The 19,069-nt window shown below is 37.6% G+C and overlaps 1 protein-coding gene across 1 annotated transcript in view; it reads right to left on the bottom strand.

Annotated features, from left to right (window-relative positions):
• Positions 1 to 19,069, bottom strand: part of LOC128664659 (E3 ubiquitin-protein ligase RNF220-like) — a 71,970-nt gene that overhangs the window by 9,855 nt on the left and 43,046 nt on the right. The window contains exons 11-12 of the mRNA XM_053719470.1: positions 18,328 to 18,418; positions 8,627 to 8,701 (exon numbers count right to left, since the gene is read on the bottom strand). Of these exons, the coding sequence (XP_053575445.1) occupies positions 8,627 to 8,701; positions 18,328 to 18,418 (166 nt within the window). The remainder of the gene's footprint in view (positions 1 to 8,626; positions 8,702 to 18,327; positions 18,419 to 19,069) is intronic.

Raw genomic sequence — 19,069 nt, 5'->3', positions numbered from 1 at the left:
GGGATTATCTATCTTTATAAACAATTTAAATTTTGGCGTTGACTCTTCCTTTAAGGTAAGTATTGTAACTACAGGGGAACTTTTTACCTGTAGCTTTGAAACATTTACATTTAGTTTTAAACAAAACGAATACTGAATAGTGCCGCTGTTGTGTATTATTCCCCTACTGAGTTACGTTTGCCTACCTCCAGCCACGCTTCCAAAATAGTTTTTCACTGACGGTTGTTCACGCATGCGCTCACTGCAGCATTCCTACAATAAAATTGAAAATTGCACTAAAAGAGCACGCATGCGCCCATGCCGCAGTTGGCAAATATTACAGAAGCGGGACCTATACAATTTAGGCACTAGCTGTGTGGCATACAAATAGATTGTACTTATTTTTCATAATATAAATAGTTACAAACACTCTGGGGACCTACACAATTAAAATGGGCCTGCATTATGGTTTCATCATGAAAGGGAATGTTTGTAATTATTTATATATATATATTTTTTTTTATGTAAAACGTTCACTCATTTACTCATTTTTTGACCAGTGGTATTTAGATGTCCCCAGAGTGTTTGTGACTATTTATATCAGTGATTTTTAACCTTTTTTTTGCCGTGGCACACTTTTTTACATTAAAAAATCCTGTGGCACACCACCATCCCAAAATTTTAAAAAAATCACACATTGTAGCCTAATACAGCATATATATATATACACATACACACAAACACACACATACTGTATGTATTGTGCTGTTATGCCATGCCTCCTACAAACTACCCCTGCACTGGGAGTAAAAAACAAGCAAAGTTTAAAAAATATGTCACACTGTTGTCAGTCTGCCGTGGCACACCTGAGGATCTCTCACGGCACACTAGTGTGCCACGGCACACTGGTTGAAAAACACTGATTTATATTATGAAAAATAAGTATGATCCATTTGTATGCCACCCAGCTAGTGCCCAAATTGTGTAGGTCCCCAGAGTGTTTATATTATGAAAAATCACCCAGCTAGTGCCCAAATTGCGTAGGTCTCGCTTCTGTAATATTTGCCGACTGCGGCATGGACGCATGTGGGCTCTTTAGTGTAATTTTCGATTTTATTGTAGGAATGCTGCAGTTAGCACATGCGTGAACAACTGTCTTTGAAACTATTTTGGAGGCATGGCCGGAGGTAGGCAAACGTAAAACGCAGTCAGGTAATAATACAGAACACCGTCACTGAATATTAGGGGGAAACTAATTTCCCTGAATATTCTGATTTTTTTTTTTGTCCGAAACAAAAATGTCTTGGCTGCACATCTATAGAAGTAAATTAGAAAGTTGTATAAAATGGCATGCTTTATCTGAATCATGAAAGAAAATATTGGGTTTCATGTCTTCACGTCCCTTTTATAATATTGCACAAATCAGTTCCTAGCACTCATCTTGTAATTACATTTACTGTATTATGCTAAATATAAAACGTTTCCAACCATATCTCAGAATGAGAAGTCTTTGAATTCACATAATCTATTATTATTTTTTGTGCATAGTCGTAATGGAATGAACATTTTGCAATCTATAGTATATTTTTACATTGTTATGCAACATGATTCTTCTCCTTTTCATATTGTTAACATCTTAAAGGGTCATCTTAGTGATAAATGAAATGCTCTAATTCGTTACGACATGTAATTTTATCACTATCAACATGCAAATGTATGTGTTTAACCCCCTGCAAATAGGTTAAATGCACAGCTAAAGTACCATTCAGAACACTGCTGGTTCCGAGCTGAAACTATCGTTAGTCAAATAACCAGCGCTAGTTACACAGCCAAGCATGCGACTAGCGCTGCTGATTGGATCAGAGGCAGCTTCTGCTTAGGACTCATAGTGCTCTGAGGGTCCAGAGCCGTACTTTAACTGTGTATTAACCCCTTTACAGAGGTTAAACACATACAGTAGCTTTGCCACACGACTAATGATAAATTATAATGGCCCTTTAAGACATTGCTAATGGTTCTCGTTATTTTAATGTGTTACATGAAATACATTAAAGCTTTAAGAGTTGTGTAAAATTGCTGTAACATTTTTATAAATCTATATTGAGAATACTATAATAAAAGTGTAATAAATAGTTACTGTATATTAATTCTAATAAAATAAAACAGTTTCACTATAAGAATAAAAATTATAGTTTATTTATCTTGATATGCTATACTAGGGATGGCCAACTTCCAGCCCGTGGGCTACAAGCAGGGGTCAAGTCGAGTGGGAACACATGGGAACGGAGTTCCTGCATTATTTTTGCAGGAGGAACTAAGTTCCCTCTGGACAGAAAACAGAAATGCTTCAGTAAACACTGCTGGTTTGGTTAGAGGGATAGTGAGAACCTCTAGTAATGGCCAGTAACACTTCCTATAATACACTTAATGTATGCCTGTCAGCAGTCCTGCTGTGATCCCCCCGCAATGAGTATAACACAGGGTGCTTACATTTCTGTGTGGCTTGCTCTGGGATATTTAGCTCCTCTAAGCAGAAAGAGGACCATTGCACCTTAAGTGGGGGAGACTCTGTGACAGAGGATACGCAGGCCCAAATGCAACCATTCAATAAGTGTATAGATTATAGTCATACAAATATAGTGTGTGTGTGTGTATATAAAACAATATTATTTGTGAGGGGGGGTGGAAGTCTTGGTGAGTTCCCTTACTTTTTTGTAGGACTTGACCCCTGGCTACAAGTGGCCCTTGGCACTAGTTTTAAGGGCCCTTCAGAAAAAGCAGAACTGACAATGCATTCCATAGTTTTCTGGCCCAGTGCCACTGAACATGTTTTGACATATTATTTGATTGTTTAATAGCCATACATTTATATGCAGCCGTTAAGGCTTCAAAAATATTGATCTGTGACCCCAATGTGCTAGGATTTTGGATATCACTGTGCTATATCTATCCCCCACCAAAACACTGAGAATTACATGATGCCATTTAAGCCAATCACAGGAGGTATCAGACAATGTAACATCATTTTTGTTTCACACGTAAGGTATGTGCTTGTACAAAAATAGTCTATAATCAATGCATTCATTTGAATATGTTTGTATTGGTAAACAATTTATATACATCTGCTTATACCACATATTTCACAACCTAACAAATGTTTCTGACTGGTATTGTTTTGACCGTGAAAAAGTATAGTAGTAAACTATTGCTAAATCAAAAACCTTTCAAGATGTTTAACCCTTTAACTGCTGAGCTCCACCCCTGTGCTCAGTTTTTTTTGTTTGTTTTTTTTTGTTTTAGGTGCTGCTCATATTTAAAAGTCCTACTATAGGTAATTTGCACTGTGAGAAAAGCACGCAAATTATATACTGTTTTTTTCTGTGTGTGTGTGTGGGGGGGGGGGTTCAGCAGTCTTTGGGTATTTGTACATATCTTTGATTTGCACATAGGGGCTTCTACGAGCCTCTACTTTAATAAATGCACAATTATTAATGTCAGGTGATCACTATTACCACAGTGATGACCTGGCTATTAAAAGGTAGATAGGGGCATTTATTTACAGAGAGATTTTTGAAACCAGAGGTCTTGGGGGTCTCTAGGCTTTTTTGATTAGCTGTTACAGGCTTATAAAGACCCTTTAACTATAAAATATTGTTTTGTTTTATTTTTATATTAATTTTTAAGAATTTTGCTTGAATAGAGATTTATTTTTTTAAAGTTTCATTAGCTGTTAAAATATTGACAAAATAAGTGTAAAGTTTTAGTGCCTATAAAATAATGGGAGCTGCCATGTTGTAACTTAGGTTACCTTTTCTGCTCTGGCCAATTAGGGACGGATATAAATAGGTCACTAGAGTGTGCAGCCAATGGTTGTGTGGAATATAACAGTGTTTTGCACTTCCATTTCTAACGGGAACTGGAAAGCTCACAATTTCAGAATAAAATTAGAGGAAAAGGGGACAAAATAAATAATGAAAGTATATTGTAGAGTACTGAGAGCAGATAACACCCTGGCTAAAATTGCAGAGAATAGATGTCTCTTCTCTTATAGAAGAGGAAAAGCAATAGGCAATATGGCATCCCCAACTGTCCCTAAAACCATCACTAAGCAATCATCCTGGTTACACAAGTAAAAGACCTCCACAAGTGCGGCTATAGTGATTGCAAAGCCTGCAAACATGCTCAGACAGGGGACACCTTTCACTCAGCTAAGACAGGAGAATCCTTTGAAATAGATAAATGTCTAAACTGCAGAGTAAAAGGGGCAGTGTACCTTATAGAGTGCAATATCTGTAATCTACAGTATGTTGGGTAAACCTCAAGAGAAATAAGAACACGCATTAGAGAGCACCTGTCAAGCATTACTGTAGATACAGAGATGAGCAGGAAAAGGGAGGATAAATTGTTACCGGTGGGCGGTGGCTAAACAGTTCATAGAGGGACATGCCAGAAATTCTAAGACATTAAAGGGACATTAAACACTAAATACATGCTAGATAGAATGATGAATTCAAAGAAAAGATTAGTCCATGACTAACATGTAGATGTATTTTTTAAAGTTTCATTAGTTGTTTAAAAAGTGACAAAATAAGTGTAAAGTTTTAGTGTCTATAAAACACTGGGAGCTGCCATGTTGTAACTTGTGTTACCTTCTCTGCTGTGGCCAATTAGGGACCGTTATAAATAGGTCACTAGAGTGTGCAGCCAATGGCTGTGTAGAATATAACAGTGTTCTGCACTTCCATTTCTAACAGGAACTGAAAAGCTCACAATTTCAGAATGGAATAACAGGCAAAGAGGACAAAATAAATAATGAAAGTATATTACAAATTTGTTTTATATATACAATTTATTATTTTATATTACTATCTCAAAGTGTTTAATGTCCCTTTAAAGTGGACAATCATAGAGAAAGTAACACTGAACTTTGAAGGGGGTTACCTTGACAAACTCCTCAGTAAGAGGGAAGTGTATTGGATATTTCGCCTAAAAACAAGAATGCCTCACGGGTTTAACTCCAGATTTGATCTCATCAGTTTCTGGGAATGAACACGTTTACCTGTCCTAATTCCCCAAAAAAAATGTTTTCTTTTTTTTTTTTAAAATCTCAAACTCTGAACAATAAATTTTATATCCCCACCTAATATTTTAAAAGAATAGGAAGTAAGAGTATGTTTACTGATCAAGCTTAATACGAGCCAAACATAGGGGTTTAAGTACAAAAAGTATTATAATAATGTACGACCATTCATTGCCTAAAAACTTAAGAGCTGGACGTATACTAGTTCCAATAAACTGGAGCTAAAATGTTTATTACATAAGTAATTAATAAATTAACTAATATCGCACCTCCAGGGCATATGCATTCCCAACCCTAGCCAAACTTTAGACAAAGGCCTCTAGTTATCAAGGTCTGTCGGACCTGATCCGACAGTGTGGATCAGGTCAGACAGACCTCGCTGAATGCGGCGAGCAATACGCTCGCCGTATTCAGCATTGCACCAGCAGCTCACAAGAGCTGCTGGTGCAACGCCGCCCCCTGCAGACTCGCGGCCAATGGGCTGCCAGCAGGGGGGTGTCAATCAACCTGATCGTACTCGATTGGGTTGAATTCCGGCGATGTCTGTCCGCCTGCTCAGTGCAGGCGGACAGGTTATGGAGCAGCGGTCTTTGTGACCGCTGCTTCATAACTGCTGTTTCTGGTGAGTCTGAAGACTCGCCAGAAACACGGGGCATCAAGCTCCATTCAGAGCTTGATACATATGCCCCATAGTATACACATTAGAGCATACATGAAAGGGTTAAGTGGTAACACATAATTGGCACGTGTGATTTTAATTGACCCTAATTCTATTGTTATAAATTATAACTGCCACAGCGATAGATCAGTGGTCTATGAGTACGGCTCCAGAGAGCTGATCTATCGCCTGTTTGTTTTACCCCTTTTTTGCGGATTGCATTGCTGTTTTTTAGAAGAACCTAATAAAGACTGTTTTGATTTTACTGCACTCACGGCTGGATTTCTTTGTCTTCTCTTGGATATATATATATATATATATATATATATATATATATATATATATATATGATTTATCATTTTATGTTACCATCTCAACATATTTAATTTTCCTTTAAAGGATCTGAGATTGAGGGGGTTTGAATACTTACCCCCTCCATGTCACTAGCATCCCTGGATTGCCCCGGCAATACCAGGCCACTAGACTACCAGAGATGCAGGGGTATATGAAAGGGGGTTGGTGAAGAGCTCTGAAAGCAGCCCCTCCAGGATGAGGACACATGGTTGTAATCAGCATTTCAGGAGTTAATCTAGAGTGCAGTCTGAGTTTATTCTCTTGTTAATTTTGTGATATCTTAATTAAAATAATATGGATGGAATCTAAGAAAAATAAAATGGCTATATTAAAGGGTTTATCGATTACATTACTAGTTGAAGTATGGGTGTGTTGATTGATCTCTTTTAAAAGTGTTTAGTGATGATAATGAGTGACATGTGTGCAGTTAATCCTTTGTCCTCCGAAACCCGAGAGATATGTGTATATGTCTCTAAAGGATTCGAAAAGGGGCATAAGTGGTATAGTGGGCATGTGTGTTTGTTGGGTTATTATTTTTGCTAAATTTTTTTAGGGTAAAATGGCTTATTATTATTTTCTGTAACTTAAATTGATTGAGCAGATAGTGTTTCTATCTGTTTGGTAATGCTGCTTCTTAACATCATTCCATATAGAAGGGGTATTGTCAGTTTGTCATGTATTTACGCAAAACAAATTTTACATTCTATAATTTTTTGAAAATGTGTTGATAATTATGGAGAATAAGGATTGTGATCTGAATAATCAGGACTAGCACATGTTAAGTTTTTTTTTGTTTTTTTTTCACCAAACCAAGAATGTAAAAAGTGTTTTTGATAAACAACACAGAATCCTGATTGTGATTGTGTCATAGTAAATGGCTCAGTTACGGCTGTTAACATGCAGATAATTATCAAATGATAAACAATAATCAACCCCTTTATATGAAATACTACAAGATCCATTTAGTAATCCATTAGTAGTACCATCACAATACTATCTAATACAAATGAAAGAAAAAATTATATTGCTCTTTACTTGGATGATATACAAAAAATGACTTTACTATCCAGTTAACAACTTGGAAATAAGACATTAAAATATTTGGATATCTGGATCCCAATTGGTCAAACAGTTAACTATAAAATGGCCTAAATCAGCTGTAATTACATGAACTCTTCTCTACTATCGTATTTGTTTTGGAAATGATATTACTCCTGCATATTAAAGAGACATTAAAGGGACATAAAACACAAAATGTTTCTTTTATCATTCAGATAGAACATACAATTTTAAAACAACTTTCTACCGTACATCTATTATCAAAACATCTTAGTTTCCTTGCTATCCTTTGTTGAAAAGCAGGAAGGTAAGTTCAGGAGTGTCCATGTGTCTGCAACACTATTTGGCAGCAGTTTTGAAATAATGTTATACATTAGCAAGGGCACTAGATGGCAGCACTATTTATTGTCAGGCATGTGCACATTACCTATCTAGATAGCTCTTCAGCAAAGAATAACATGAGACAAAAGCAAAGTTGATAATAGAAGTACATGGGAAACTTTTTTTTTAAATTGTATTCTGAATCATGAATACATTTTACATTCCAATGTTCTTCACATAGAAGAAAATATTCTTTATATATATATATATATATATATATATATATATATATATATACAGTATACATATATACTGTATATATATAAATATGGCTCGTTGGTATATATATATATATATGATATGGCTCGTTGGTCCTCTTATGCCTAAGCCTAAACTGTCCTGCTGTCTGCCCCTCTTCTTTATTGTATATGGCTAAATAACAAGTACAAGTAATCTTGTAATAATTTATATGTATTTTCTTGCTCCACACAAAGAGGAACTGCCCAAAGGCAGAGAGACTTCCTCATTGTTTATCGTGATGGGAAAGCGTTTTGAAGCCATATCTGAGTCACTATAGTACATAAGGGAAATGAAACTCATATTCCAAAATAAGGCGTATTTGCCCTATTTTAGTATTGAACTGGGGGCAGTATCAAGAAATATCTTTAGAGAATTTATTGTAGCTCTAGTTTACAACTAAAATGCAGTCTATCCCTAAGTTGTAAAAAATACAAGAAAAAAACAACTTTACAATTTACTTCTATTATCAATGTTGCTTCATTCTCCTGGTATCCTTAAATGAAGAAGCATCAATGCACTACTAGGAGCTAGCTGAACACATTGGTAAGCCAATCACAAGATATATATATATATATATATATATATGCACAGCCACCAATCAGCAGCTAGCAGCTAGCAGCTAGCACCCAGCTCCTGAGCCTTCCTAGGTATGCTTTACAACTAAGGATACCAAGAGAATAAAGTATATTAGCTAAAATAAGTAAATTGTAAAGTTGCTTAAAAATGTATGCTCCATCTGAATCATAAAAGAAAAAAAATGGGTTTCATGTCTCTTTAAGTAAAAAAAATCTAAGGGTTTATTAGGTGTGTCACTATATAGAATATTTAAAACAGTGACAGTATAGCTGGGTACAACTACAAGAGATGGTTCTCACCAAAGCTCGGAGCCAACATCCTTCACAGTGAGTGTGCCAACACTGGATAGAAGTCACAGGAATGCTGTAGGAGTCCTGGTCAAGAACACAATGTAAAGAGACAGTAAACTCAAAATGTAATCCACCATAACATATTGAATTATTTATTGTACTGTATAAAAATAAAACTTTGCAGAGTATGCTCATTATTTATTTTCAACAAAATAATTTAAATGTGAACTACTTAAAGGGGCATAAAAAAACTCAAACAATCTTTATTGATTCAGCAAGAGCAGTGATCAGCCCTCAGATGTTTTGGAGCTACATTTCCCATGATGCTCAGACAGCCTAAAGATTGTCTCAGCATCATGGGAAATGTAGTTCCAAAACATCTGAGGGGACCAAGGTTGCTGACGCCTTAGCTAGAGCATACAATTTTAAACAACATTTTAATTTATTTCTATGATCTAATTTATTTTGTTCTCTTGGTATCCTATCTGGGAGCTAGCTGCTAATTGGTGGCTGCACATATATGCATTTTGCCATTGGTTCATCTGATGTGCTAGATCCTTTAACAAAGGATACCAAGAGACCAAGCAAATTTTATCACATAAGTAAATTGGAAAGTTGTTTAAAATGTTATGTTTTATTTGAATTATGAAAGAAAAGTTTTGGGTTTCACGTCCCTTTGAAAAGCTGAATATTTTTTTATTTTTTTTTTAAATAAATTAAAATAGAAAAATAAATAGAGGTACAAATTTAAAAACAGCACGAGCAGGCAAAACAAAATTGTAATTTAAGCTTCTACAAAGTCTTAATCATCAAAGTAGCATTAACCCATTTGTTACACTTCTATACACAAAACTATTGACTACTATCTGCCTGAAACCTGCATTGAGCTAGGACCACCATTTCAAGTGTAAAAAAAAAGAGAAATAAAGGGAAGAGATTATCATTTCCTTTCTGTATGTTTTGTGAATTTATTGCAAAATGGAGAATTATCAAACTTCCGAGGACTATTTCTAAATATTCTAAATCCGCGATGACCAACATCCTAACACATGGGGACTTCAGATCAATATTTTAGAACTCGGGTTGAGGGTATGAGAAGGAGCAAGGTAGATCCTGTATTTAGTTTATGAAGAAGTGTTTATGGTACCAGGATGTGTAATATTTACTGTTATGCTTTATTTAAGTATATAGGTTTTTTATATAGGTGAATGTTGGGATAGAGGTGGCCATAAACGGGGCAGAGCATATAGGTAGAGGGAAATAAGAGCACTGGAATGAGGGGCCCCACAAAATTGTCTTTCCCAAGGCACCATAAAAGGTGGCCCTGTCCTAAAAGGTTGCATATACATTTATGTCTATTAAACACACAATAAATAGTGTATTTCCTAAAAATGTCCAGTAGCACAGGGTCAGATTTAGCGAAGGTTACAAGGTACCCTCTGTCTGCTGTTCTTCTCTCGATGGTTCTTACAAGTTGTGACCACCCTGTTTGTCCAGCCACCAGAACTTCCTAAAACACATATTCTTAGTTCTGCTTTATTTTTTGGGACCACAAAAGCTAGTGCAGGGGACTTCACGTGTCCCTTCGGCCGCCAGTTGGCCATCCCTGTTCTAAGTGATAAAATAGCTACTCTCTAATCAAATCCAATAATAACTAATTGGACCTTTAAAGATGGAGAATTATGATAATACAGAACGATCCCTCTAAACCACATCTAATTAACTCAGGATCTTTTTCAAAGTTGATAATATCTCCCTCTATATTCATAACGCTAGGAAGTAGATTCCTGTCACTAATTCAGAGGGATTTCCTAACCTATTCAAAGAATGTTCACGAAAAGGATGTGACATTTTTGTCATATACCAGAATGACATGTTTTGATACTCCAGAACCAGTATATCCTAATAAAATAATATTTGAATGCTTGGGAATGTGTGTTCGGGCTTTGTGGACATACTTCCTATGTGTTGTTTTCAATATTTTCCTCATGTAATAAGAAAAAACACATACTATGATCTACAACAGGTGCAAATATATTTCTTTCATGTAATTAGCAAGAGTCCATGAGCTAGTGACGTATGGGATATACATTCCTACCAGGAGGGGCAAAGTTTCCCAAACCTTAAAATGCCTATAAATACACCCCTCACCACACCCACAATTCAGTTTTACAAACTTTGCCTCCTGTGGAGGTGGTGAAGTAAGTTTGTGCTAGATTCTACGTTGATATGCGCTCCGCAGCAGGTTGGAGCCCGGTTTTCCTCTCAGCGTGCAGTGAATGTCAGAGGGATGTGAGGAGAGTATTGCCTATTTGAATGCAATGATCTCCTTCTACGGGGTCTATTTCATAGGTTCTCTGTTATCGGTCATAGAGATTCATCTCTTACCTCCCTTTTCAGATCGACGATATACTCTTATTTATATACCATTACCTCTGCTGATTTTCGTTTCAGTACTGGTTTGGCTTTCTACAACATGTAGATGAGTGTCCTGGGGTAAGTAAGTCTTATTTTCTGTGACACTCTAAGCTATGGTTAGGCACTTTTTATAAAGTTCTAAATATATGTATTCAAACATTTATTTGCCTTGACTCAGGATGTTCAACATTCCTTATTTTCAGACAGTCAGTTTCATACTTGGGATAAATGCATTTGTTTCAATCATTTTTTCTTACCTTAAAAAATTTGATTTTTTCTCTGTGGGCTGTTAGGCTCGCGGGGGCTGAAAATGCTTCATTTTATTGCGTCATTCTTGGCGCGGACTTTTTTGGCGCAAAAATGTTTTTCTGTTTCCGGCGTCATACGTGTCGCCGGAAGTTGCGTCATTTTTTTGACGTTTTTTTGCGTCAAAAGTGTCGGCGTTCCGGATGTGGCGTCATTTTTCGCGCCAAAAGCATTTAGGCGCCAAATAATGTGGGCGTCTTTTTTGGCGCTAAAAAATATGGGCGTCATTTTTGTCTCCACATTATTTAAGTCTCATTATTTATTGCTTCTGGTTGCTAGAAGCTTGTTCACTGGCATTTTCTTCCCATTCCTGAAACTGTCATTTAAGGAATTTGATCATTTTTGCTTTATATGTTGTTTTTTCTTTTACATATTGCAAGATGTTCCACGTTACAACTGAGTCAGAAGATACTTCAGGAAAATCGCTGCCCAGTGCTGGAGCTACCAAGCTAAGTGTATCTGCTATAAACTTTTGGTATCTGTTTCTCCAGCTGTTGTTTGTATTGCATGTCATGACAAACTTATTAATGCAGATAAAATTTCCTTTAGTACTGTTATATTACCTGTTGCTGTTCTGTCAACATCTAATTTTCAGAGTGTTCCTGATAACATAAGAGATTTTATTTTTTTAATCCATTAAGAAGGCTATGTCTGTTATTTCTCCTTCTAGTATACATAAAAGTCTTTTAAAACTTCTTTTTTCAGATGAATTTTTAAATGAACATCATCATTCTGATACTGATAATGGTTCTTCTGGTTCAGAGGTTTCTGTCTCAGAGGTTGATGCTGATAAATCTTTGTATTTGTTCAAGATGGAATTTATTCGTTCTTTACTTAAAGAAGTATTAATTGCATTAGAAATAGAGGATTCTGGTCCTCTTGATACTAAATCTAAACGTTTAAATAAGGTTTTTAAATCTCCTGTAGTTATTCCAGAAGTATTTTCTCTCCCTGATGCTATTTCTGAAGTAATTTCCAGGGAATGGAATAATTTGGGTAATTCATTTACTCCTTCTAACGTTTAAGCAATTATATCCTGTGCCATCTGACAGATTAGAGTTTTGGGACAAAATCTCTAAGGTTAATGGGGCTGTCTCTACTCCTGCTAAACGTACTACTATTCCTATGGCAGATAGTACTTCATTTAAGGATCCTTTAGATAGGAAAATTGAATCCTTTCTAAGAAAAGCTTACTTATGTTCAGGTAATCTTCTTAGACCTGCTATATTTTTAGCGGATGTTGCTGCAGCTTCAACTTTTTGGTTAGAAGTTTTAGCGCAACAAGTAACAGATCATAATTTTATAGCATTATTATTATTCTATAACATGCTAATAATTTTTATTTGTGATACCAACTTTTGATATCATTAGAGTTGATGTCAGGTATATGTTTCTAGCTATTTTAGCTAGAAAAGCTTTATGGCTTAAAACTTGGAATGCTGATATGTCTTCTAAGTCAACTTTGCTTTCCCTTTCTTTCCAGGGTAATAAATTATTCGATTTTCAGTTGGATTCTATTATCTCAACTGTTACTGGAGGGAAGGGAACTTTTTTACCAAAGGATAAAAAATCTAAAGTAAATTTAGGTCTATTAATCATTTTCGTTCCTTTCCTCACAACAAGGAATGAAAGCCTGATCCTTCATCCTCAGGAGCGGTATCAGTTTGGAAACCATTTCCAGTTTGGAATATATCCAAGCCTTATAGAAACCTATAGCCAGCTCCTAAATACCCATGAAGGTGAGGCCCTCATTCCAGCTCAGCTGGTATGGGGCAGTTTACGTTTTCTTCAAGGAAATTTGGATCAATTCTGTTCACAATCTCTGGTTTCAGAACATTGTTTCAGAAAGGTACAGAATTGGCTTCAAGTTAAGGCCTCCTGCAAAGAGATTTTTTTCTTTCCCGTGTCCCAGTAAACACAGCAAAGGCTCAGCATTTCTGAAATGTGTTTCAGATCTAGAGTTGGCTGGAGTAATTATGCCAGTTCCAGTTCTGGAACAGGGGCTGGGGTTTTATTCTATCTCTTCATTGTACCAAAGAAGGTCAATTCCTTCAGACCAGTTCCGGATCTATCTATTGAATCGTTATGTAAGGATACCAACATTCAAGATGGTAACTGTAGGACTATCCTGCCTTTTGTTTAGCAAGGGCATTATATGTCTACAATAGATTTACAGGATGCATATCTGCATATTCCGATTCATCCAGATCACTTTTAGTTTCTGAGATTCTCTTTTTAGACAAGCATTACCAGTTTAGTGGCTCTACCGTTTGGCCTAGCGTCAGCTCCAAGAATTTTTTTCAAAGGTTCTCGGTGCCCTTCTGTCTGTAATCAGAGAACAGGGTTTTGGTATTTCCTTATTTGGACGATATCTTGGTACTTGCTCAGTCTTCACATTTTTCGCAGAATCTCATACGAATCGACTTGTGTTGTTTCTTCAAGATCATGGTTGGAGGATCAATTTACCATTCAGTTCATTGTTTCCTCAGACAAGGGTAACCTTTTTAGGTTTCCAGATAGATTCAGTGTCTATGACTCTGTCCTTGTCAGATAAGAGAAGTTTAACATTGTTATCAGCTTGTCAAAACCTTCAGTCACAATCATTCCCTTTGGTAGCCTTATGCATGGAAATTTTTAGGTCTTAGGACTGCCACATCGGATGCGATCTCCTTTGCTCGTTTTCACATGCGACCTCTTCAGCTCTGTATGCTGAACCAGTGGTGCAGGGATTACACAAAGATATCTCAATTAATATCTTTAAACCAATTATACGACACTCTCTGACATGGTGGACAGTTCACCATCGTTTAGTTCAGGGGGCTTCTTTGTTCTTCCGACCTAGACTATATCTCAACAGATGCAAGTCTTACAGGTTGGGGAGCTGTGTGGGGGTCTCTGACGGCACAAGGGGTTTGGGAATCTCAGGAGGTGAGATTACCGATCAATATTTTTGAACTCCGTGCAATTTTCAGAGCTCTTCAGTCTTGGCCTCTTCTGAAGAGAGAGTTGTTCATTTGTTTTCAGATAGACAATGTCACAGCTGTGGCATACATCAATAATCAAGGAGGGACTCCTCTGGCTATGAAAGAAGTATCTTGAATTTTGGTTTGGGCGGAATCCAGCTCCTGTCTAATCTCTGCGGTTCATATCCCAGGTATAGACAATTGGGAAGCGGATTATCTCAGTCGCCAAACGTTGCATCCGGGCGAATGGTCTCTTCGCCCAGGGGTATTTCTTCAGATTGTTCAAATGTGGGAACTCGCAGAAATAGATCTGATGGCTTCTCATCTAAACAAGAAACTTCCCTGGTATCTGTCCAGATCCTGGGATCCTCGGGCGGAAGCAGTGCATACATTATCACTTCCTTGGAAGTATCATCCTGCCTATATCTTTCCGCCTCTAGTTCTTCTTCCAAGAGTATTCTCCACCTGCTGGTAGCTCCAGCATGGCCTCACAGGTTTTGGTATGCAGATCTTGTCCGGATGGCCTCTTGCCAGCTGTGGACTCTTCCGTTAAGACCAGACTTTCTGTCGCAAGGTCCTTTTTTCCATCAGGATCTCAAATCCTTAAATTTTAAGGTATGGAGTTTGAACGCTTGATTCTTGGTCAAAGAAGGTTTCTCTGACTCTGTGATTAAATACTATGTGACAGGCTCGTAAATCTGTATCTAGAGAGATATATTATAGAGTCTGGAAGACTTATATTTCTTAGTGTCTTTCTCATCATTTTTTCCTGGCATTCTTTTTGAATACCGAGAATTTTTCAGTTTCTTCAGGATGGTTTAGATAAAGGTTTGTCCGCAAGTTCCTTGAAAGGACAAATCTCTGCTCTTTCTGTTCTTTTTTCACAGAAGGATTGCTAATCTTCCTGATATTTCATTGTTTTGTACAAGCTTTGGTTCGTATAAAACCTGTCATTCAGTCAATTTCTCCTCCTTGGAGTTTGAATTTGGTTCTGGGGGCTTTTCAAGCTCCTCCTTTTGAACCCATGTATTCTTTGGTCGTTATATTACTTTCTTGGAAAGTTTTGTTTCTTTTGGCCATCTCTTCTGCCAGAAGAGTCTCTGAATTATCTGCTCTTTCTTGTGAGTCTCCTTTTCTGATTTTTCATCAGGATAAGGCGGTGCTGCGAACTTCTTTTGAATTTTTTACCTAAGGTTGTGAATTCTAACAACCTTAGTAGAGAAATTGTGGTTCCTTCATTATGTCCTAATCCTATGAATTCTAAGGAGAAATCATTGCATTCTTTGGATGCTGTTAGAGCTTTGTATTATTATGTTTAAGCTACTAAGTCTTTCCGAAAGACTTCTAGTCTATTTGTCATCTTTTCCGGTTCTAGAAAAGGCCAGAAAGCTTCTGCCATTTCTTTGGCATCTTGGTTGAAATCTTTATTTCATCATGCCTATGTGGAGTCGGGTAAAATTCCGCCTCGAAGGATTACAGTTCATTCTACTAGGTCAGTTTCTACTTCCTGGGCGTTTAGGAATGAAGCTTCGATTGATCAGATTTGCAAAGCAGCAACTTGGTCCTCTTTGCATACTTTTTCAATTCTACCATTTTGATGTGTTTTCTTCTTCTGAAGCAGTTTTTGGTAGAAAAGTACTTCAGGCAGTGGTTTCAGTTTGAATCTTCTGCTTATGTTTTTCATTAAACTTTATTTTGGGTGTGGATTATTTTCAGCAGGAATTGGCTGTCTTTATTTTATCCCTCCCTCTCTAGTGACTCTTGTGTGGAAAGATCCACATCTTGGGTAGTCATTATCCCATACGTCACTAGCTCATGGACTCTTGCTAATTACATGAAAGAAAACATAATTTATGTAAGAACTTACCTGATAAATTCATTTCTTTCATATTAGCAAGAGTCCATGAGGCCCGCCCTTTTTTGTGGTGGTTATGATTTTTTTGTATAAAGCACAATTATTCCAATTCCTTATTTTATATGCTTTCGCACTTTTTTCTTATCACCCCACTTCTTGGCTATTCGTTAAACTGAATTGTGGGTGTGGTGAGGGGTGTATTTATAGGCATTTTAAGGTTTGGGAAACTTTGCCCCTCCTGGTAGGAATGTATATCCCATACGTCACTAGCTCATGGACTCTTGCTAATATGAAAGAAATGAATTTATCAGGTAAGTTCTTACATAAATTATGTTTTTGCACATCTTTTGCACAACACTTGGTTGAAACGTATGTTCAATTGTTGGAAGTTTAAATAGATATGAAACTCAAATGATTATTTTTGATTCAGATAGATCATACAATTTTAAATAACTTTGCAATTTGCTTCGATTATAAAATTTGCTTCTTTCCCTTGGTATCCTTTGTTGAAAAAGCAGCAAAGCATTACTGGGAGCTTGCTAAAAGCATTTGGTGAGCCAATGACAAGAGGCATATATGTGTAGCCACTAACTAGCAACTATCTCCCAGTAGTGCATTGCTGTTCCTGGGCCTACCTAGGTATGCTTTGCAACAAAGGATACCAAGAGACCAATGCAAATTATATAATACAAGTAAATTGGAAAGTTGTTTAAAATGACATGTTCTTTCTGAATCACAAAAGAAAATGTTTGGGCGTCATGTCTCTTTGAACACATTGAAAGAATGGAAACTGCACTTATTGAACCCTTTAAATTGAAATCAACTAGATATTGTCTTCTTTTTAAATTTACACTACCCTCTGAAGGTCCTACAGATTCAGAGTCCTGACCCTACAGTGTATAGTTCTGTGTTTCTGTTTGACTGTCTGTGTTGTGGGTGTGTACTTTGTGTGTGTGTAAGAGCATTACAAAGATTTGATAAAAAGTGTGTGTGTAACCATAAGATAGCACTAATAGGTTGTTGTTTTTGTGCACTGACCAGGCAGATATGATACATTGATGTGAGCATTCTACATTATTATCCTATAATATAAAAGGCCAAGTGTGTTTGTCCGAAGCTGTCATGCGCAGTAGAGACTGCGCGAGTACAAACACACCTGGCCTTCAACAGACTGGCCTGGCACCTGGGGTTGACCGGGCGTGATGGGGACGGGGCCGGGCGGGGCCGGGCGGACGGGATAGAGAGCTCAAAAGAGGGGGGATAGAGAGAGAGAGCAAAAGAGGGGGGATAGAGAGAGAGAGCAAAAGAGGGGGATAGAGAGAGCAACAGAGAGGGAGAGAGACAACAAAAGAGAGGGGGAGGGAGAGCAAAAGAAAGGGAGAGAGAGAGAGAGAGAGAGAGAGAGAGAGCAAAAGAGGGGAGATAGAGAGAGTAAAAGAGAGGGAGAGAGACCGCAAAAGAGAGGGGGAGAAAGGGGAGAGAGAGCAAAAGAGAGCTGAGAGAGAGCAAAAGAGAGGGGGGAGAGCGCAAAAGAGAGGGGAGAGAGAGAGTGCAAAAGAGAGGGGGGTAGAGAGAGAACAAAAGAGAGGGGAGAGAGAAAGCAAAAGAGAAGGGGAGAGAGAGAGCAAAAGAGAGGGGGGAGAGCGCAAAAGAGAGGGGAGAGGGAGAGAGTGCAAAATAGAGGGGGGGAGAGAGGGGGGAGAGAAAGAGAGCAAAAGAGAGGGGAGAGAGAGCAAAAGAGAGGGGGAGAGAGAGCATAAGAGAGGGGGGAAGAGAGCAAAAGAGAGGGGGAGAGAGAGCAAAAGAGAGGGGGAGAGCGCAAAAGAGAGGGGGAGAGTGCAAAAGAGAGGGAGGAAAATAGAAGGGGGAGATAGAGGAGAGAGAGCAAAAGAGAGGGGGAGAGAGTAAAAGAGAGGGGGTAGAGAGAGCAAAATAGAGAGTGGGGAAGAGAGCAGAAGAGAGGGGGAAAGAGAGAGCAAAAGAGAGGGGGCAGAGAGAGCAAAATAGAGGGGGCAGAGAGAGCAAAAGAGAGGGGGCAGAGAGAGCAAAAGAGAGGGGGGATAGAGAGAGAGAGCAAGGGGTGGAACTGCTGTACTGCAAAAAATGGCCCGTGTACAAGGCTTTAGGACTAGTGCACATATAATTATTCTGTTAGTTCATGTACTCACCAGGCAGATATGACACGTGTGGGCGTTTCTCAGTTTCTCTGTAAGTTCCTGTATCTTTTTCCTCAGACTTTCCAGACTCTCTTCATTTACCCTGATTTTTAAATAGAGAGGAATACACAAAAATAAATAAGATACGTTATTATGGGCACCATGTTTAAATAAGAACTAAATATATACAGTAAAAGAATATCATCAAGACAAAGTAAATTTGATAATAGAATTACAAAGCATTTTTTTAATTGTATGCTCTATCTGAACTAAGCATTTTGGGTTTCTTGTCCCTTTACAGTTATTGTAAAGTTTCTTTAATTAATGCACAATGTATGCAAATAGTCTGCAAAACAGGGGCACTTTCATTCATTACATTTTTCTAAGACGCTTTATTGGTAAAATATTTACCATTTTGTGAAGGTAAACATACCACCGTTCCTCCGCCCGCATCTCATCCTTCATTTAGCTGAAAGATGATTAATCCGGCTTCATCCAATCACTGCGTGCCCCATGAACTGGACGTTATTCGTCATTGCTTAGCAAGATGAAGGATGAGGTTCGGGTGGAGGAACGGTGGTATGTTTACCTTCACAAAATGGTAAATATTTTACTAATGAAGCGTCTTAGAAAAATGCAATGAATGAAAGTGCCCCTGTTTTGCAGACTATTTGCATACACTGTGCATTAATTACAATTACAAGTACAATCACTGTAAAAGGACATGAAACCCAAAATGCTTATTTCAGATACA

The sequence above is a fragment of the Bombina bombina genome, chromosome 6, assembly GCF_027579735.1.
Source record: "Bombina bombina isolate aBomBom1 chromosome 6, aBomBom1.pri, whole genome shotgun sequence".
In the NCBI taxonomy this organism is placed as follows: Eukaryota; Metazoa; Chordata; class Amphibia; order Anura; family Bombinatoridae; genus Bombina; species Bombina bombina.
This window is presented reverse-complemented; position numbering and strand designations above follow the sequence as displayed.